The sequence below is a fragment of the Terrapene carolina genome, unplaced genomic scaffold (genome assembly GCF_002925995.2).
Source record: "Terrapene carolina triunguis isolate 2854851 unplaced genomic scaffold, T_m_triunguis-2.0 Scaffold58, whole genome shotgun sequence".
Taxonomy (NCBI): domain Eukaryota; kingdom Metazoa; phylum Chordata; order Testudines; family Emydidae; genus Terrapene; species Terrapene triunguis.
In genome coordinates, this window is record NW_020664409.1 from 104640868 (window position 1) to 104664068 (window position 23201).

General features: G+C 38.7%; 1 protein-coding gene across 1 annotated transcript in view; it reads right to left on the reverse strand.

The window, feature by feature from the left end:
* The window catches only part of TRAPPC9 (trafficking protein particle complex 9), an 848931-nt gene that overhangs the window by 359203 nt on the left and 466527 nt on the right, over positions 1-23201 (reverse strand). The window contains exon 21 of the mRNA XM_026646706.1: positions 8848-8938. Coding sequence (XP_026502491.1) covers positions 8848-8938 — 91 coding nt within the window. The remainder of the gene's footprint in view (positions 1-8847; positions 8939-23201) is intronic.

Sequence of the window (23201 nt, forward strand, 5' to 3'; positions counted from 1 at the left end):
CCATTAATTTAGTTATCACAAGACAGATCCAGATGGATTTCGTGTTTTTAAATCAGTTCCATGTTTCTGTTATTTTTGTCAAGGCAGCAGAATTCTGTGGAAAGCGGATGCCTAAGGTTTAAAATTGAACCAACTTGTCCCTAAGAATCTTTGTCAAGAATTGTCTGATTTCCAAAGAATTTGTAGTGATCATGGATCATGCCCAATTTGGCAGGCCCAATTCCCATCACATTCAAACAGATGGTATGACTTCTGTGTCATAGCTACATTTTGGTTCGGTGTCACTATCTTCCCTGTCACAATAACCAGTCCAAAAAACTCCAAAATGCTTTGTCCTCAGTTGCAAAAAACTGAATTAGATCCTAAAAATATTACTCAAAAGTGTATCGTTTTCAGGGATTACTACCCAAATTAATGAACTAGAAAATTAGTGAGAGCCATTATTTACTCTTCTGTCGTTAGCTGCCGGAAAAGCATTTGACAGAGTAAACTGGATTATTTGTGATATCTATTAGAAAAGTTTGGCCTGTGTAAAAGAAAGGAAACAATCTCAATATAAACTGATAAAAGTCTAAAACTTTCAAACTGCATTTGGCTGGGTTGCCCAATCTCCCCAATTAGGAACATTACAATTTGAACTGGAAATAATTATGAAGTGGAACAGAGCCAGAAAACTAAACAGGAAGGTGTTAAAGTAGTTCTATCCACCAAATAACTAGAAAAAACTGGCCACTGCACCCTTATTTACCCCCTTGTTTCCATATATTTGTAATTTTGGAAGGATATACATGCAAGAGACAGTTCAACCTGAACAAGGAATCATTTGTAGTACTGCAGCAACTGCATAATGAAAAGCCTAGTGAAGTTAAGGGAAAGATTTCTCTTGACTTCAATGGATGTAAGATCACTCCCAAGAGCGCAAGTTAGTACAAAAAACCCTAGAGAAAAACAACACTTCAAAATGGGGGTGTGAGAGGAAAAGCTCGCCAATTTCAGTCCAGAACAGTGCATCCCCACTTTGGTTCAATGCCTAAAATTGGCTCAAAATATCATGTCTGTGTAGGCTATTCAAAGCATTCCTGCAGTACAGTTATGAATATTGTTCACTTCTCAGTTTTTGCATAGCTATTAGTATATTCCATCTAATTGCTAAGTAATTAGAATCCCCTGTAATCAAAGTTTCTTACTGGACTCTCATATCGATAAATACATTTCCCGATCTACTTTTCCAAGCTGCCCATGAGCTAAGTATCTTCCAGGAATCATATACCCAGTTTTATTGTTCTTAATTTCTATCCACACAGCCTCTGTTATGTCAGCCAAAATATTCATATCACTTTTCTCTACCTACTCAGTAGTATCCATCACAAACTGCCCCACAAAAACCAACTTTTATTTTGCTCATCCGCTCTATAAACTTTCCATACTGGACCACTTGACATGGTGGGAAGGCTTGCATACTCCAATGATCTTGAGAGCCATGCCAGCAGGAGTTTTAACTCCTGGTAGAGCCACCCAAATTGAACAGGTCAAAGGGAAAAGCAACCCGGGCCCTCTAGATTGGGGGTTGAAAGATAAGTCGACAGCCTATCCTTATAAAAATGTTAAGTTACAAGAAACACAAGAAGGCAGCTATTCCAGCAAACCGCACGACAGACAGGAAGAGCAGAGCCTTGGGAATGAACTAAGCGACACCTGAAAGCACAGGGAGGATTCCAATTCAGATCCTCTCAATAAAGTATGTGTTGATATAATATTTTAAACTCCAATCCATTTTCCTGGTTATTCCTATCACCACATGTATTCTATAAAACTAGTATATCCAGTTCAGCAACTTTATTGTATGACCTCTTAACAATTCATACAAAATGTTTAGTATTTCTGCTTTAGTCATTTAATTGTTTACTTTTCTTTCCTCTCCCACAATGCCGCTCATTTATCTCATGTGAATTACCTACCTTGTTCTAAGCAATATTTTATTAAATAGGCTTAGAATTTACTAATGTCAGTTTACTTAAGATTTTACATGACATTTATTTAAAAAAGTTGAGTTATTTAATTGAATTATATGAAACAAATATTAGTTGAAATTCAAATTCATCACTTGCTCATCATCACAAAAACATTAGGAAGTAAAACTTCAATAAGAATTACATCAGCTGATCCAAAGTATGTCATACAGAGGCATTTGTTGACACCCGAGAAACATTTTTAATGTGACAAACGTCCTAGTTTTGTCAAGTTAGTTCCTTTTTCAGTACACTATCCTAGTCTCTTGATATGTCTCAGGAGCTAAAACATCCTGCTTCTTGCTTGTTTGCTGTTGCCAAATTATCCCATCACCTCCCAGGCTGTTAGGATACTTAAAAGCTTTTTCCACTTTTCTTGCATCTCATGTAGATTGTTAAAGGGCGGGGGGGAGGCAGGGTAGCAAGCTCAGGATATGCAACAGAATTCATACACAATCAAGGTTGTTTCCCAACTGCAGCCTCTTAGCCTTTCCATCAGACACTGATAGTTTTCAGTATAGATGACTTGTTCTTGAATTTCTCTCAAAAATGACACTCTAGATTTCCTTTTCTACTGACCATATCACCCATGCTGTTGTAATTCTAAAATAGAAGTAATCAAAGAAAATTCTTGGACTTTAGAAGAAACAGAATCCAACATTCATGCTTTGTGTTTTTATTTTGAAGTGTAGACGCCAAACTTCTTATGTGCATCCTTCAAAGTAAAGATTTTTCTAGCCTTTTCAAAAAAGAATGTTCAACTAAAATAAATGAATAACTTCTGCTGTTCAATCCAAATGAATTAAAGTGCTCCTTTCCAGTTTAAGATCTCAACTCCCTTTTTGCTGACCTTTATACTCTTCCATCTCATACACAGACCCACTGGTTTCATCAACATATTTACACTCAGGGGCAGGGACTGCCAGTATTTGGACTGTTGGTTTAGCACCTAGCAAAATGGTGTCCGGGGTCTATAGACAGAGGAAAGGCAAGCTGAGATAGCCTCAGTTCAACTCTCCGCCTCCTTTCAGCAACCCCTAGTCACAGCAAGCCAATAAAAAACAAACACAAAACAAAAAAATCTGCTCTACTAGATGCTCCGGACATTTTCTGGGAATGCAAATATACAGGACAAGGGTTAGAATCCCAGGGTGGTCCCAGCCAAAGCAGGACAGTTAGAAATTGTATCTGGAGAGATGCAGATCTCAGGAATCTGACCACTAGTGGAAACCATCATGGTGTCTGCACTATGGCCTCCAAAACACACCATTATGTATTAAGAGAGCTTGGGGGCCACACTTCCTTTTTTTCTACATACTAAGTGGCATTTTAAAATATTTCCCGCCATATTAAGGGTATTAGGAATTGACACGGCTGTACTCCATCAGAATTAATCAAATGTATTGCTGAAAGATTACGATTAGAGGACTGACTAGAAGCTAGAAAATAAAATTAATGGTTTCATTAATTGTTTTTAAGATCCATGAGAGGAAGGATCTTTGTGTATTTAAGAGATGGCTTCTGTTCGGCAATTTTATTTATTCACTGTTGTTAATATATCATTGTGGTTATAATAGTCAGAGTTTAATGCCAGAAGGGACCTCCTAAATCATCTAATCTGACCTCCTGTATATCACAGGCCAACACCACCACCTAGAACCTGCACACTAAACCCAACAACCAAAATGAGACCCAAGTATTACATCCCACATGAGACTAGATTATTTTATGTTACAGGCAGATAATAGGAGGTGCTAAGGGACACCAGTGCTCAAGGCCCCTGCAATGGCAGTTGTCTCATTTAAAATGCAACAACATATTGCTAAATATTGTCCAAGGTATTCTGAGGATACAACCCAGAGGATAGCTGCCCTAAAATGGCTGATATGCTCATTAAGCTGTTCGAGAAGCTGTTAAATCCACCTCTGATATCTATGCGATTTACCCATTATGAGCAATTTAAATTTAGCCTTCAGTTTTCAGTCTTCTCTAAATATAATAAACCTGCATGAGGCAAGTGAACAGCTGGTTTATTTTGATTTCTCTGTAAAAGGTTTTCGTATTCTGTACTTATAAACTGGCAATCAAGAATACAGCTATTTAGCACCACTTTTCTTAATTGTGAGCTGGAGACTTCAATGCTGTATATTCTATATAAAATGATTGAGAATCAATGGCTTAAACAATTCACCCAAAAGGAGTCAGAGGTAGAGCTGATATTAGAACACTGGAGTTCCTTTCTCCCAGTTTAAAATAGGGAGAATGCAAGTCCTAGCTCTGTAACTTGCCTTTATTAAAAAAAATATTATTTGGAACAGAGATATACATAAAAAGATTATTTTAACTTATGGTGTTTGTATTAAAATATTGGAACAGTATCATGCATTAATTGTTAAGCATCTACAGTTAGCTCATTACATTTGTAACTACGATAATTTAACTATAAAACGCAGAACAGTACTAACAGACTGATAAAGGTTTGGTCTCCAGAGAATTTTGTTCTCTTGTATAATTTAACAGCATGAAATATATAGAGACATCAGAAAAGAAAAATGTTGCAATTCAAGCAATTACAATTGGTCTCAGAAATCCAGCCATAAAACTTCCATCAATATTCTCCTCAGCATAATCTCTTTTTGCTTATTAGGCATTTGTAAGATTATGTTCTTTTGATTTGATTATGGTAACATATATGCACTTTAAAAAAAGACTATTCCCACATTTGGTTTGATGCCCAGTAGTATAAAGAAAATATGCCATAAATTTTAGAAAGTGTTGAACTTGCTAGTGTTAAGCAAGATTACCTTTTTCAATTACACGTGATTTATTACACTTAATAATAGACAACTCCATTCTAAAGAGATGGTCTAAATCTTAAAATCAATTTTTAACAACACATTAAAAACTCTCACATTAACCTTTGATATATCTTCCTTCTTTATGAGCTTTCCAATTTTAAATATTTTTACATGGAAAGAGAGAAGCTGATCAATTTTGCATTTCTTCCCAAATCACTTAATAATATTAGGATTTCACACCACATCCACTACAAAGGAGTCTACTGAATGGGGTCTCTCTTCTTCCCTCTCCTTACTGCCACTGAAAACAGACCTGACTCCTAACCACCCAGATAAACATTTTAGTACCATTAACAATGAATTATATGATTCTTTATATTTTATTTAATCTAACAGACTATTGATTGTATTCTGCCAAATTACCTTTCCAAAGCAAGACAGAGTTTTGTAATGTACAAGTATAACATACATTAATATATGACAAACAGTCATTTAAAAGGAATACTGAGGTTAGAAAAACAGCTTTTATAAAGCTATAAAGGTCACCTGCATTGTCAAGTACTCATGGAAATTTTAATGAAAACACATGAATTACAGTAAATCTTCACTATAGCAGTCAGCTTTTCCTAAAGATAGTATAGAGCCTGAGTGACAGTAAAATATAATTTACTGCCATACAGCATTAGTTATAAATCATTGTCACAAAAGCTTCAGTCAATACACACAAGCATTGTACAAATAAGTGAGGTATCATACTATACAAGTAGCCTCAGCATAAAATGTAAGCAATTCTTACATAACAGCATCAAAATAACAAAATTCAAAGCAAAACCGGTTCCTGATTATTCAAAGTCCAATGCTTAAGAGAAAGAAAACTTCTCAAACTGCTGACACTAATCTATGGCCTCATGAAAAAAAATGTTATCCCAAAACAAAATGCTGTCAAACAAACACACAAGCAAAATAATGCTAACAGCTGCTTAACTGGGTCTACATTTTGCATTCCTAATTTCCAGAAGACTGTAGTTCATTTGAAACCAAAATTCTAATAATGTCCAGCAGTGATCTGAAGTACACAGCTTTTAAAAGTCTGACTTGCTATTATAAGAAATAATACTAATGCCCTTTTCATATAGACTTAAAACTGTTATATTAGTTTGTGTTACATTTGTCTTTTATCAGAAATGCCCATTAAAAATGTTAAACCTGCTTTTAAATGTTACTTTCACCTCCTTACTGATACTTCAGCCTTAGAAATTCTATCACTGGCTGCTTTCACTTCATAAACTAATCCATACCATACAGTTGACACATAATAAGACATTTAACAACAAATACTATTACTCTGCCTTCTAAAATAACATTCACAATTCACATTAGTTGCATCAGGAATTGGGATGGATTAGCCATTCCATTATAGCTAATTGAGTTCGGTAGCAATTAAATACTGATCATCAATGTTCAGTACCTGGCTACCCATTTGTCCCATATGAAAAGGAATTGAACGGTGTAAACCTTTTGTGTTCATTTTAAATAAATTAAATCTACATGTGTGGTTATTTAGAATCAAAGCTTAGAGTGACATTAAGGGCTGCAGTATATCTTTTAGTTATTACATGTGTATGAGGGGATTATACTTACAATTAAGAAGCCAAAGTCCTCTCTCACACCCAAGGTACCTCTTGGGATGACACCTTTCATGATTATTCTCAGCTAGAAGTTAAATTTGTTTAGGAAGTTTGAAGAAAATCTATCCTGCCATTTAAGAGTTACCAGAGCATGTACAAATGGTGTTTTTCACAACTTCAACAGATTTTTGCACTGATGTTAAAATCAGTTTGAATTTCAAGCTTCATGTTTAACATGAAGGAATTCCAGGGGCACCCATGTTATCAACGAGTCAATACAGAGCACTATGCATGCATTATGTGCTTTTCCCTATCAATTTAAACTATGAATGGCAAGAAGACGTCATATTTTATATATACATACACAACCACACACACACACCCTTCTTCCCCAGATCCTCCAATAACACTGTCTCTCAGGGCTTGTCTTCATTACCGGGTTAAGTTGACCTAAGTTACCAAAGAAGCTTAGGTCGACTTACCCTAGTGTCTTCACTGCGCTTTGTCAATGGGGGACACTCTCCGGTCGACTTCCTTTACTCTTCTTGGAGAGCTGGAGCACCGGGGTTGACCAGAGAGCGCTCTGCTGAAGATTTAGTGGATCTTCACTAGACCTGCTAAATTGATCCCTGCTGCATCGATTGCAGCAGCATCGATCTCCTCGTAGTGGAGACCAGCCCTCATCCATAACTTGTGCAGATCACTTCCAATTGTGTCAGAAGTGGCACCCATTGCTGTGGGGCTGTTTCTGGAGGTTCCCAGCGGCTTCCATTGCAATTATTTCACTTTGGAATACTTGGCCCCCAAGCATGTGGAACCTCAACTCAATGCATGATTTAATGCTTGTATATTTAATAGAAATTTAAATAAAAGCAAGTGGAATCTTTCTTCTTCTTTGTTTTTTGTAAAAAGGGGAATTAAATACCATATATTATTAATGTAACATTCTGGTAACAATTTTAGACAAACAGTCAGGGAAATAATTCACAGTTCCAACATTAACATAATTTTTTGACACCGTACATAAAAATTGAGTCATTACAGTTAACAATATATGCGGAAATGGAAAATATTAGACATGAACAAGAAGACAAAGTATGGTTTAGGGAAAGACCATATACTTTGCTGGCATAACTTGGCTCCATAACTTTGCATTTTCTTACGTTTGATCTTACTGTCTCAGCAATTTAATAACATTCATGCCATTTTTCCACAATATTGTATATTGGACCTTTGGAGCCATAGAACCCTTAGAATCCTTTGTTTTAGTAAGGAAGGATATCACACTGTAGGCCAGGAGATATTTCAACCCACTTGACTATAAGACAGGAAATATCACAACGAAGACAAAGTCTGTCATCCTTCCATTAGGTTCCATATAAGAAGTCAAAGATTATTGTGCAGAAAAGAATTGTATTATGAATCAGAACAAGTCATGTGCCTCCACCAAACATCTGATCCTGACCTACAGAGTTACCACGTTAAAAAGGGATGCAAAAGACTACTTAGTTCTTATGAATCAAAACTCTTGCTATATTAAAGGGAATAATGGAATTTGCAAGTTGAAGGAAAACCCAAACTGGGAAAACAAGAGAGAATGAGAGAAGAACCAAAAGTTCTTTCATTTGAAATAAGATGGATTAAATAAGATAAGGGGGAGATTTTCACATATTCCTATGGAAGTTAGAAGCACAAAACCCAATGAAAATCAGTGGGACATATGCCTATAAATCCCTTCTAAATTGCTGTAAAAATCACCACCACAGGCTCTTAAATGAACACTGTTGCCACTCTTACACAGGAGTCAAATTTACATAACTGGTACATGTGAAATTGATTCTGCTCACACAGGTACGGCATAATTATGAGAAAATTCTCGTCTGTGCTAGCCAAACTATCACCCTTCCAGTAAAAGTTAATGTAATGTAAATCTCTAGAACAGAGTAATAAATATACTTAAAAAGAAGTTTATCACAGATCAGTGATGAACACAGAACTTATTTTACACCACATACTGTAATATGTAAGGAAAAAGTAAAGAACAGTTGCATCCTATACAAAACATTAGGACCTTTGCTTGCAAGAACAAATTCCTGATCAGCTGTATCACAAAACTATTATCACCATATTTAACATTAATACGGTTTAAAGATAATAGCTATCTAAATTATAAGATTTTCTCCAGCCGAGCAAAGCATTCATGGAAAAAAAAAACACCTTTCCTACTAACCTCTTCTGCATCATAGATTTTCAATCAATAAATGAAAATGCAAACAATGTTGTACATGGTACATCTTATCAAAACACTACTTGATGATTTTACCTAATAAATCTCTGTAAAATACATATTACGGAAGATTAGAAATCAATACTCATCCTAAATAATCGTGAATGCTTTTTGACATTACTCACCCCATTGGAGAGGAGCCAACTGTAGATGCTCTAGGACCAGTTGATTAAGAACTCCTTCTACACTTGCTTCCCCTTCACGCTTCAAAGAAGGGTAAATGAGAGTTAAGGAAAACTTTGATCCAGAGAGAAAGGGAGCCTGTAGCACAAACATTTATGATTACTGAAAACCAAAACTGTACCTTAAGGATTTATTAAAGATTCAAAACTTCATATCTACTTATTAATCTGTGATGTTGGATAATGGACAATTAATTATAGTAGTTTATATCTTCAGAGTGGAAACATTAAGTGCCAGATTCTGACCTTGCCATGGTGAAGCATGCGTGAAAGTGAAAGTCAGACCTAAGTAGCTAGGAAAAAATGTAATCTGGACCTTTAATCATCACATGCAAGGTCCACACGTCTGACAGTCTATGTGCCTGGTGGCATGGTCTGGCCTCACACCAAAGCCATCTGATCACACCCTCTTTGCACTGTGGAATGGCTCTGGACATATCGCCTACCTACTCCTTACAGTGCTGAAGGAAGCACTAGGTTCTCACGCCATCTTGTTCCCATTCAAGTGCTAGGTGGGGAAGGAGTAGTAACTTCCTATGCCTTCTCTTCATACCCCAGTACACTCAAGGAAGACAAAATATGAAAGAGTACAGATCAAATGTATAAAATATGGGACAAGCAGAAAAGTAAAACCTCTGTTGTAAATAGAAATAAACTGTAATGTAACTGTTTTTAAAAAAAAAAAAAAGGGAAAAATGGGAGTTCCTCCTATCAAACAATTCTACTCACCTTTGCCTTTGAAATAAAAGGGAAACGTAGGATTATTTTCTTTGAATACAAAATGTAAACCACGAATCACTATTAAATAAAATCAATGAATTTACTTACAAGCACTGGGTTCATGCTGTGTTTAGGTGTGCCACATTATATATCTTCCTTTAATTATAGCATTATTACAAAAGGGGCTCACTTAAGAGAGCTCATAATCCAGGAAATCAAAGTTGCACAGCAAGTTCCTTGTATAGGGAAATCAGGCTGTAGGGGCTTGAAAAATACATATTTTGTAAATGCTAATAGAACAGTAAATTGAACTAAAAAATACCTTGTGTTCACATCATTTCATTTTCACTGTATATAGGTTGAAGCAACTACAGTGTCACAAATTAGTTTACAAAAACAAAAGCAATGGCTACCTTTGAATTCAAAGCACTCTAGAGAAGTAAGGGTGCAGATATAAATCCTCTTGCATTTCGCAGCTTATTAAACAGTGTTCAAGTAAAGATGTATCAAATAAATTGCATGTCCAAAAACAGCTTCTGCAGGGGCACAGAAAAAATGATTACTTGTCTTACCCTACAATAATTGTGGTTCTACAAGATGTAGTCAGTGTGAATCTCATTGTAGCCATGCACGTGTCTCATAGGCACAAGCTCAATCTTTTGAATACTTGTATCCGTTGGGGGCAGTGCATACTCCAAAGTGAGGACATAAAAAGGGCAGAGTGACATTGTCCCTTCCTCGGTTTCCTTGCAATTTGAACCCTGTCGTAGCTGAGGACTCGAAAAACAGGGACAGAGAGCAGACTGTCAGATTCACACCGACAACATCGTCTTAAACATCACAGTTACTGTAGGGTAAGTAACCATACTTTCTTCTTCAAGTATCTGTCAGTGAGGATCCCACTGTGGGTTACTGGCATCTGTGATGGAATGTGTGACAATTTCTCATAGTTCACTAGGAGGACCAGATGGGTGAACAGAGAGAGTACAATGATGAGGCTTGTCAAGACTTTCCTGATATGATCTGCCTCTGATTGCCCAGTTATCTAGATACAGATAGTTGTGAATGCCCATTTTCCTTAGGCGTGCCACCACTATGGCAAGGCATTTTGTAAAGGTTCTTGATGCAGTTGAATGGCTATACCTGTAGGAGGGGTGAATGGCAATACAGAAGTATGCATCCTGTAATCTCAGAGAGACAAACCAGTCCTTAAGCCTGAAAGGATAAATGATGAAGGCAAGCATTATCATACTGAACCTGAGACCATTCATTATCCTAAGATCCAGATTAGGGTGAACCCTCCCCCCGCTTTATTCTTTGGAATGAGGAAATACAGGGAATAGAAGCCTCTTCTCCTTTACTCCTGCAGAACCTCTTCCACAGCTCCTAGACTCATAAAGGTGACTTCTTTTTGTCACAGGATCTCATGAGAAGGGGCTCAGAACAGGGACAGGGAAGGGGGACACGAAAGGAATTGGATAGAGTAGACATGGGTGACAATACTCAGCACACATTTTTCGGCTATAATCGCCAACCATCCTCGATGGAAAGGAGGGAGGGTGATTTCTGAAGATCAGCTCCAGCGTGGTGGTGTTCTTGACACCCCCCCCCTTCTTCCTCCATCAAACCTGCTGCCTCTGGCATGGAGCCTGATGTTTTATGGAGAAGGAAGATGATGAGTGTCTTCGAGAGTACAAGCGTCACTTTCTGAGAGGGTATTGCAGTTGGCAACCGTGGAAATCAGAGTGTGTTCTCCCTCATTCAGGGAGCTGGTACTGGTAAGGCACTGAAACGTTAATACCAAGAATCTCAGTGTCTCCCTCAAGTTGTTCAGGAAATGAAGCACTTCATCCTTCCAGCTATTGAAGTCCATGCCCTTGAAGGGTAGATTCTCTATTGTTGCCTTGACTTCTTTTAGAATCCCAAATGCCTGTAAGCAGGAGGCTTGGTGCCTTGTAGCAGCTGTGGCCATGGATTAAGCAGCCACTTCAGACTCATCCACTGCAACTTATAGCACTGTTTTGGTTACCAACTGCCCTTCTTTGATTGTATCTCTCCGTTTCTCCCTGCAGTCCCGCAGAAGCTTTGATAGGAAGGTCACTCTTTCTCAAACTCAGAGACTGTACTTAGCAAACAGGTTTGCGATGTGAAATTGGAGAGAAGCTGACAAGCAAGCATCTTGGCCAAAGAGGTCTCGTTTCTTGGGGTCCTTCTTTTTTTGGATTCCCCTTGGTGGGCCTGGCTTTTTCTTGGACTGCAGAAACCACAAGCAGTCTTAGGGTTGGGTGAATGTAAAAATGTTCAAAGTCCTTATGTAGGCTTTGGTAGCACTTTTCTACTAGCTTTGAACTCAGGAGAAGCAAGGCCAGGGTGTGTCACAGTCCCTTTGCTGGGTTCAATATACACATATTAATTCGGAGGGCATAAATTTTTGTGAGCACAAAGGAGCTGAGGATATCTAACAGCTTGGGCGTGTTACCTTGAATCACCCTTGTCTTGATGTCCAAGGCTTCAGCTATCCTTGAGACAATACTTGGAAACCCTGAAAGTCATCAACAGCCAGGACTCTCAAAGAATAATGCAAATAAATATTGCTGCATCTACCATTTTGTTACAAGTTGTCTTCATTTAATGTGCCATCCTACACTAAAAAACAACTGTGTAACAGTGGCATTGTGAGCTGCCATGCTTATTGTGTCTCAATGATTTTCACATCAAATGTGTGCAATTAACAAGTAACAAATGTTTATAATCACCAGAGCTACAGTCAAGTTAGAATATGACAGTCAAGATACATATGAAGGAAAGAATCTAGTGTCACCAACTATTAAGTTTCTAGGGGTCAAATTATGTCCTCAGTTACATCTGTGCGACTGTGTTGTCCTTCCTCCGTAACACCTGTGCAGCCCTGCTGGCACTCAGTAAACTTTTTATTGATGATATATAAGAAGGAATAAAATCCCAATCACTGTCTTATATCTCTGCTGCTTCAGTAGAACTCCCAGCAGTAACCAGCAGAAAAACTCAGTCAATGCAGCTCGCTGATACAATTCCTAAATACACACAGGGAGTGGATTTGTGGACTAAGATGACACCATCTTAGTGTCAGTCCCAGGCTATTAGAGAGACAAGGTGGGTGAAGTAATATCTTTTATTTGACCAGCTTCTGTTGATGAGAGAGACAAGCTTTTGAGCTTACGCAGAGTTCTTCAGTTCTGAGAAATGTACTCAGAGTGTCACAGCACACAAAGGACCAGCTTCCTCCAGGACCTCCTCCACAAACTAACTCCAAACACCAACATCCCTCCCATCCCTGCCACCTGGACATCACCGCAGAGTTTGCGAAGAAGGTTGGTTGTATCCTGAAGAAAGCTGGCTCTTTGTGTGTTGTGACACTCTGTGAGTATGATTCCCAGACCTGAAGCAGAGCTTTATGTAAGCTTGAAAGATTGTCTTGCTCATCAATAAAAGTTGGTCCAATAAAAGGTATTACCTCACCCACCTTGTCTCACCATTTTTACATATATTTTTTCAGTTTAAAATTACACATTAATTCTTAAATACATTAAATAAAAGTCACAGTTTAATTATTGGGCTATCACAAATATTAGAAAAGACAAGGGGTAGTAGGTGTTAGTCTGGAAGATAGAACCATGAGATTGTGTTTCAGTTACTATCACGTATTTGTATTGCAATAGCACTCGGGGCCCCAGATCCACTGTGTTAGGCACTATACAAACATATAACAAGACCCTGCCCCAAAGAGCTTACAAACAAAATAAGTAAAATTTTAACGTTCAGTTTCATGGAGTGAGGACCAATTATTTATTTTAGCACAGTAACTGTAGGAATAAGAAGTACAATTTATGATTTCCTTACATTAGCAATTATTTGGGGGTAGGGTCTCTAATCCTATGTGTCTGCACACCACCTTACAAAATGGAACTTTATTACTGCCTGGTGCCTCTGGATGCTACCGCAATGGAAAGAACAACATATTTGATCATTTATAACGAACAATGCTAACATTAGAAAAAATCAATATACACTGAAATTTACTTGAAAGATGCATTCAGATTCTATGGCTTTTCTCACCCACTGAAGGGGAAAATGCATTTCCTTTTGTTCTATAATGAAAGGGTTATCCCCAGGATCTTTAATGTGATTTACTGGTTTTATGTTGCAGATTGTGCATTTTTAATGACTATTTAGTTGTTTTTAAAATAAAATAGAACGAGACTGAAATGTATTTAAAAAAAAGTGGAGGTTACTTACTGTAACTGGATGTTCTTCGAGATGTATGGTCGCTATTTGAATTCCACACATGGGAATGCATGCACACTATTGTGCCCAAGTCCAGAAGTTCTTCCAAGCAATGTCTGTTGTCCCACACATGTGCAGTACAACTCCTTTTGCGCCTGACAGAGGGTATCTAGTTCCTCTTCTTACTGTAAATCCAACAGGATCCGAAGCAGAGGGATGGAGGGCAAGTAGTGGAATACAGACAGGGAACAAACATATCAAAGAACCTTCAAGTTAGAGTAAGTAACCTCCACTACTTCTTCTGGTGATGGTCCCTATGTGTATTCCACACATGGATGAATGGCAAGCAGTGTTCAGACTGGAGGAGGTGCGAGGAAGCTGGTAGCAAACATACTTGCGATACTGCTGACATCACTGCTGCATGCGTGGGCCAGGGCATGAACTAGGGCAATAGTGCGTCAAAAATGTGTGGATTGAATTCCAAGTGGCTGCTCTGCAAATGTCCTGTTGTGGAACATCTGATAGGGATACGATGGAGGCAGCTTATTCTCACATGGAGTGAGCTGTGACATGCCCAGGAAAAGGAATGTTTTTTAACTTGTAGCACTCTAAGATGCATCCTGAGACCCAGTTGTAAATCCTCTCTGAGGATATGGCTTGTCCATGGAACCTCTCTGCTATGGTGTTAGAACGTCTCAATAATTTCTTAATGGGTTTGGCTCTTTGTAGGTAGAACATCGGACGCTGAGAGAGTGAAGTCTCTTGGGGTGTAGTTGAGGAGAAACCTTTTCTTTGTGAAACAATGTATAAGGTGGGTCCTCCATGATGGCGCCAAGCACGCTGACCCTCCTAGCTGAGGTGATAGCTACTCAGAACACTACCTTCATGGATATGTGGGCCATGGTACAAGTCACCATGTGTTTGAAAGGTGGACTAGTGAGCTTGGACAGGACAATGTTAAGGTCTCATTGAGAGGTAGGTTTAAGCACTGATGGGAAGTTCCTGATCAGATCTTTAATGAATCATACTGTAGCTGAGTGAGTAAAGACAGAGCATCCTTCCACCGGAAAGAGGAGGGCACTAATCACTGCTAGGTGTACTCATAGCAAACTAATAGAGACACTTGAAGTCTTTAGAGATAGGAGACAGTCTAGAACAACCAAAATGCTTACAGTATCTGGAGAATGTTGGTGCACTTGTGGTTAGTCTGAAAAACATCTCTGTTTGACTTGATATCAGATTCTAGTAGATTCTTTTCTACTCTGGTTAAGGATCACCTGAATGGGGACTGAACACAAGCATTTTGTTTTCAATGCCCATCCAAAAACTAGGCAGTGAGATGGAGTGAGTTCGGATTGCGATGCTTGGTCTCCCCCCAGACTTGGGTTAGGAGATCTGAAACCAGGTGAATCCTGATTGATGGGTGGGCAGACACTCTGAGAAGATCCGTGAGCCAGAAATGTCTAGGCCGGTGGGGAGTGCGGAGAAGGATGTTGGCTTTGTTGCGATGTATCTTCCATACAACCTGAGGAAGTAGGGGAATGAGGAAAAAAGGCACCTCTGAAGCCATTTATCTAAGACATCAGCAGACCATTGCCTTGGGAGTCCAAACCATGGCTCATCTAGAGCAATATAGAAGGAGCTTTCTGTTTGTTTGGGACACAAAGAGGTCCTATAGCGGAGTATCCCACTGTGTATCTCACTTGGGACTGCGTTGTAAATCTCCCACTCATGGTCTACTGAGAAGCATCTGCTTAATTTGTATCTCATGGAGCTGTGAACACCAGGAAGGTACACTGCATATATCATGACGCAGCTCCTGATTCGCCAGTTCCAAAGTCTGATGGCTTCCTGGCAGAGGGATGAGATCTCGTTCCTCCGTTTGTTTATATAGACCACAGTGGTGATATTGTCCAACATTATCTGAATATGGAGTAAACATATAATCAGAAGGAAGGGATGATGAAGAGGCACCAGTTTGAACCTGTGGATCCAGTTCCACCTCTTCCTCTCCGTAGACTGACCGAACGGGCTGGCAAGAGGGAAAGGATCAGTACAACTCCTCAGAGGAGCCCGCACACCACCTATAAAGATCCCTCAGATGCCAATAAGGCCAGAAAAAGGGATCAAAACAGTTGCAGGAGGCTCAGGAAATCAGTACCTTCGGTCCCTGGGGGGGTTCGTATCTGGCATAATGGCGAGCAAAAGCCCTTGACTGTCAGGGCTCAACAGCTTCTCAAGAAATACTGATGCAGACATCTGCTCTGATTCATCCAAGTCCAAGAACTGCTCCATTGGTAGTGGTTGTGCTGTCAGTACCAGGGCACTCCTACTGGATGGTTGGAGGTGAGATGGCTCCAGAACAGTGATGTAAGTCCATCCTCCGAAGTAAGGACACACTTACGAGGGGCAGTCCAGAAAGAAGTGGAGACTGTTGATAATTCAGGAATATATCCTCCAGTGTTATATAAGTCTGGCCCTGGTGTCCAAGGAGTTCCTGCAGTTAAGTATGATGGAGCCAGTGCATCTGTAGCGACTGGATGGTTTTTAGATGGACAAGGTAGTTTCAACGATAGGTCCAGACCAGCACTTGTAGACAGAACCAGCAAGCATCTAACCTTAAGCTTTGGTACAGAACTGATTGACAGAACCAGCAGATCTTTCTTTACATATCTTGCCTTCAGATCTAGGAGTCTTCATAGGAGCTGGCTTCTTAGGTTCCGTTCATGACAACTCACCCAATGTGGACAGACTCAAGAAGGAAGAACATTTCTTTTGGACAGTCCTCAACAAGGATCTGTCCTTGTGCTCATGAGAGTGCCCACTACTCTCAAGTAGGGTGGAGCCGGGGGAGGGGTTCCACAACCAGGGAGAAAGAAATAATCTATACTATACTGTAAACTTTTTAACCACTAAGTACTTGTCTAAGAATATAACTATTTACAAATGTTTTCTATATAGGTTAAGCAACTAAGTGAAGGAGGACACAATTCTGACTCAGGCCATGTGACGGTAAGAAGGAAATGGACCGATGTCAACCTGTACTGCCTCTTATACCCTTGGTTAGGAACATGAGGAGAGATACTGTGCATGGGTGGGCCAACAGACACTGCTTTGAAGAACTTCCAGACTTGGGCATGTGGCAGCATGTGCACTAACATGTGGAATACACATAAGGACCATCACTCGAAAAACATGGGAGGTTTCCTTTAAACATTACACACTGGACATATTTATATTATGTAGTATTAGCATATGTAATTCTATCCATGGTTTTCACAGTCACACACTGACTACTAGACTTTATACCTAGTGTTTATATCCTATCTGTGTAAAGAGAACATTTGACCTGAACATATGGGCTTTTTTAATCATATTCATATCTTGTCCATTTATGAAATGTTTAAAAATATATGGAATTGCTCATTTGGTAAGTGATAATTAATTTGGTAATTGACTAAAAGATATTGTTTTCCTCTAGTTCTCTGTACATGTAGAGTATAATAAAGGAGAAAAATGAGTCAATGTGATCAGCAAGATAGGCAGTGGTCACCGCACACTAGTAGCCTAAGTGCTGTCAATGTTTTTGTAGGCCTCACAGCAAAGGACAGTTTTAAGGAGAGTTTTGAAGAAGGATAATGAGTTAGTACTGCAGATGTTTACAAGGAGCTTGTCACAGCTGTGAGGGAAGAATGTGAGAACACACAACAGTGCTTGTTTGAAAATTTAACAAGTGGACTGATCAGAGGCAGCAGATCATCTTTCAGTATAAAACGAGAGATGATAGTTAGGGTGACCAGATGTCCCGATTTTATAGAGCCAGTCCCGATTTTGGGGTCTTTTTCTTATATAGGCTCCTGTTACCCCCAATCCCGATTTTTCACATTTGCTGTCTGCTCATCCTAGGAAGGGTGAGGACAGGTCATGAAGGGCCTTGGAAGTAAAGACAAGTAGTTCACATTTGATACAATAGAGAACACGGAGTCAGTGAAGGGATGGAAAGAGGCATGATGTGGTCAAATCAAGGTGCTTGCAAAATTATCTTTGCAGCAGTATTCTGAATGAATATAAGTGGGGCAAGATTGCATTTACTGGCCACAATAAAGAATGTTACAGTAATCAAGACATTAGCTGATGAGAGCCTGGACATGAGTTTTAGCTGTGTAGATGGATAGTAAAGGCTGTACCTTAGAAACGTAATGCAGAAAGCATCTGCAAGACATAGACGTAGCCTGGAAGTGAAGACCTAGAGTGGTCCGAGTCAAAGATGACACTTAGGTTATGGGTCTGAGTGACAGGTAAAATATTGGTGTTGTCCACAGTGATCAAGAAAGAAGGTAGCAGGGAAGATTAAGAGGTCTGTTTTAGCTATGCTGAGCTTGAGCTGACAGCTAGACATCAACAAGGAGATGTCAGAGACACAGGCCAAGATTTTAGTTTGGACAGATGGAGACAGAACCAGAGTAGAAAGTTAAAACTGAATTTTAGCATCAAATTGGTAATTGAATCTGTTTTTGCAGAGGTGATCACCCACAGATAGGGTGTAGGAGAAGAGGACCAATGACAGAGCCCTGTTTAATCCCCCCAGGAAATCGGAGAGGATATAAAGAGGATCCTCCAAAGGACACACTGAAGCAGTAATTAGAAAAGTAGCAGGAGAACCAAGAGAGAACAGTCTCACGGAAGCAAAGGAAAGATAACATTACAAGAGGAGGAGCATGGTCATCTGTGACAAAGGCGGGTGACAAATCAAGGTGGATGAAGATGGAGTACTGGTTCTTAGATTTCGCTAAAAAGAGGTCGGTAGATATTTGGCAAGAGCTGTTTCCGCTGAGTGCAAGAGTCAGAAGCCATATTGAAGAGTCTTGGATGGAACTGGAGAAGGGGAACTCCAGAAAGCAATTCCTCCTTTTTACACTGAGCCCTACATTGCACTACACCTTAAGTGAGCTCGCAATTCTCCAGTAATAGATACCCTGCTGCTCTGATTTCCTACTCTGCAGACCTGCTAGGAGAACTGGTTTGTGGGGTTTGACCTTACCTGGATGACCCTACAGCAAGAGATTGGCACTAAAGACCAGAAGGGCAGTATCCCCTGTCACAGGGCTTCACGTAAGATTTAATTTAAACATGTGGATGAGTGAGAAGTTTACTTATTTAGGAGTAAAATCTCTAAATAAATTAAATTGCAGGAAGGATTGGATTACAACCTCAGGCTCACTGTATGACCTATGACAAGTAATTTAAATCTCTGCATGTCTATATTTCCCTATCTAGAAAGAGGAAAAACTAATATTTATTCATCTTTGTTAACTGTTTTGACATGTACACATTCAAATGACTGTATAAGGGATACTCATTATTACTCTGAAAATGTGTCCATGCAACAATGATGTCATCTTACGCAACACGCCTGTTCCCTGTATGTGTTCAGAGTCCTATGTGCTGACTTTCTCCACCAAAGTATTTTTTCTACTAGTATTTAGCTTGTTAGCATTGCAGACCACACACAAAGATGAGAGTAAGCAGAACCCTCTTCTGGCCTGACCATCTTCAACAGAAATATTAAAAATAAGTTCCAAATGCAAAATCTTTATTGTGTGTAATGCATGCATCAGCTAGAATGAACAAAGCTTTACTTTTAGATTCCAATTTGAGTCTGCAGGTGTGGCAGTTTAAAAGATTAGCTTTTTACTTGTACACTCAAAAAAAACTGATCTAGAGCCACAGAGGCAATGAATACTACACCCTATGATGCCATTTTTAAAAAGTAACTTTTCAGAGTGGAACTTTACTTTGTCTCTCTCAAGAGACAGGAGGCGAATATTGCATAATTTTTTATGTTGAAAATCTCGAAAACAGTTGAATGAACAAATTATATTGCCTAAGGAAAAAATTTGTCTCTTAGATTCTAACCAAACTTAGCAGTGTATACTCGCTGTTCCGAAGACACCATATAACTAAAGCACAACCTACTGAATGTATTGTGTTTGAAATGTGATGCTAAAAAGGAATTTGGTATAGATTTATCAAATTGTTTTCCGTTTTAAATCCCTTAATTGTTTTCTATCTGCTGTGCAGTGTTTCACCTCAGGCATGCTGAAGATGTTTTTTATGTCACACTTGTCAGTTTCTGTATGAATAAATACAGGTGGATGAATGCATCCCAGTCCTACTTCAGCATAAATAAATTAGCAAATTTTCATAAATAGAAATTATACTAATGAAAAACTGTTTTAAATGATTAATGAACACTGTTTACCATAAATCTGTTTTCTCATTTGCATTTTGAACTTTTGGAATGCTGATTATGGTGCTGTTTTGATCTTGCTTAAGGCACTTGTTTAGGTTTTGAAAAACAAGATGAACTCAATTTGCTGATCTCAATCAACCAGATGGACCAATGAAACCTCACTTGTTTTATGAGAAAAAATGGGGCAGTAAAGGAGATTTATTACAAAGTACAACATGATTATACATAAATATTTATTTAGCATTCTAAAAATCACAAAGCTACCCCAAGAGATGAACGATCTGCATGCAAATATAAACTATTTCTAAAACTGATCAAGATTCACACCAGGGTGGAATGAATCACAGAAATTAGATGGAAGAGATCTATTAGGCTGTCAAAACCATTGACCTATCAATGCTAGATTAGAACTTAAAACATTTTCTATTACTTTGTCTAGTCTTGTTTTAAATGTCCCATAGAAGTGAAAGGATGTGTAATTGACATACTTATCAGCAAAACTTTTAAAAACCTTAACCCAAAAAATAAAAACTTTAAAAATGTCATCATCAGGGTGTCACATGGTACCCATGTGGAAGATGGCTGCCTAGTCCCGCATCTCCTTGTGCCCCACATATTAATTCATCTCTAATAATTACTGACCTAAAAAATTGGCAATTAAGTTTCTGTCATAAATATTTAAATTAGTCCCCTGGATGAACTTTAAACTGTTGAATGTGGATTCCAATGAAACAATGAGAGGCAACAAAAGACCTAAGTTGGAATCACCTAAGCAACTGAAGGGGGAGACCACAAGGGCACAGCAGAACATAGCCCAGGATATCGTGGCATTGAAAGAATTCCTCACAGACTGAGCGTATTCAATCTCCAAAGATATTTGTGGCCTCTCTACAGATGTATGTGATGTAAAATCCCAAATGGCTCACTTGGAAAATGAGTTACAAAGAACTGCCAATAAAACCAGTGAAATTAAAGAAGAAACTGCCTCCTGAAAGCTTAGACTAGACAAACTGGAAGAAAAACCAGGACGGCTTAGAGAACAGATCTCAAAGGAACAATCTTCACCTCCTGGGCGCTGCTATGGGTCTAGACTGAGGAGAAAGATATTATAAAAGTGAAAGCAGTTATAAAAAATTTAAAATGTAACAAATGGAAAAAAGGGCAAGTTGATTAGTAATGAATACAAAACAGAAGCTAGGAACTGTAGAAAATTGATAACTGAAACAAAGAGACACCAAGAGAAAACTATGCCCAGTAGTGATAGGAACAATAATAAGGAGTTTACAAAAGGATTCCTAACAATAGTATTACTCTATTATTAGATGGAAATGGTAAACTGTCCATGATAATGCAGAAAAGGCAGATATTGCAGTGTGTGCAGTACATACTGTCTGGTTTCCTAAGCAGAACCAACAAGCTTGAATACATTATCCCAGTGATTTACACACCGCACTGTCAGCCAACGTAATTCCAGATCTAATTCTAAGTTCTTGCCCTGCTCTTCGAAGCCCTGAATGGATTAGGGTTCATTTACCTCATGGAACATCCATCTTTTCTTCACTCCTCAATAACTTGCTAAGCTCAACAGAGACATTTTGGCTGGTAGAGCTCAGGTTTACTCTTGGCACAATAGGGAGAAGGGTATTAACAGCGATGGCCTCACAAAAATGGAACAAACTTCTGCTTGATGATATTTGGCTGATTCTGAATCCTGACCTTCACACAACATGGCAAGATGTACCTATTTAAATTGGTATTTCTGTAAATAACCATGCAGGAAAAAAAATAAAAAAACAGCCTCTGTCACTGTAATTTAACATATATCTGTAGTTTGAGGTTGTAAATAAATTTGTCTATTGTGGTGGTGGGTTTGTGGCTGATAATTAGTCTGAAATTGACAATATATTTATAGAAAACCAGACCATTATCAGAAAGTACCACTTTATTGTATTGTGACTATTTATCTGTGACAAATCTGAACTGACTGGTAATAGTGGAAATGAAAAACTCTAAGGTATTTCTAAAAAAAAAATCACAATTTAGTACGAGTGCCAATATATCCTATTACCAATCCCCAGAATCATTCTGTGTCCCATAAAAAACACTTAGAATGGCGTAAAGTTATTCAAAAATGAAGGTTACTTATCTGAGACTAGAACCGTTCAAGATGAGGTTCTATACATTCTCACTTAAGGGAACAAGGCTCACTCAGACTCTGGAATATTCTGGAAAGCAGTGTGCGCACTGGGGCCTATAGAGGAGGGGGTTAGATTTATTAGAAACTGGGAAACCTTTTGTGAAAAGAGGAGCCTATACAGAAAGGATGGGCTCTACTTAAACCAAAATGGAACCAGGTTGCTGGCATGTAAAATTAAAAAGGTCGTAGAGCAGTTTTTAAACTAAGGGCTGGGGGGAAGCCGACAGGTGCAGAGGAGCATGTGGTTCAAACAGAGACATCCCTTAGGGGAGGATCTATTAATGGAGATTCTCTATATCCTAGGTAAGGAGGAGAGGGTGAAAGATGATAAAATACGGGTAGGGTCTGATGAGAAACAGTTGAATGAAAAGGAGACCTATTCAATTACATCACATCATGGCAGACAGCTGAAAAGTGACAATTTTTAAGTGTTTATATACAAATGGTAGAAGTCTAATACTAAGATTGGTGAATTTGCGTGCCTCATATTAAATGAGGATATTGATATAATAGTCATCACAGAAACTTGGTGGAATGAAGATAATCAATGGGACACAGTAATACCGGGGTACAAAATATATCAGGAGGACAGAACAGGTTATGCTAGTGGAGGAGTGGCACTATACGTGAAAGAAAACAGAGTCAAATGAAGTAAAAATTTTAAATGAATCAAACTGTACCATAGAATCTCCATGGATAGTAATCCCATGCTTGAATAATAAGAATATAGCAGTAGGGATATACAACCAACCACCTGACCAGGATGGCGATAGTGACTGTGAAATGCTCAGGGAGATTAGAGAGGCTATAAAAATGAAACACTCAATAATAATGGGGAATTTCAACTATCCCCATATTGACTGG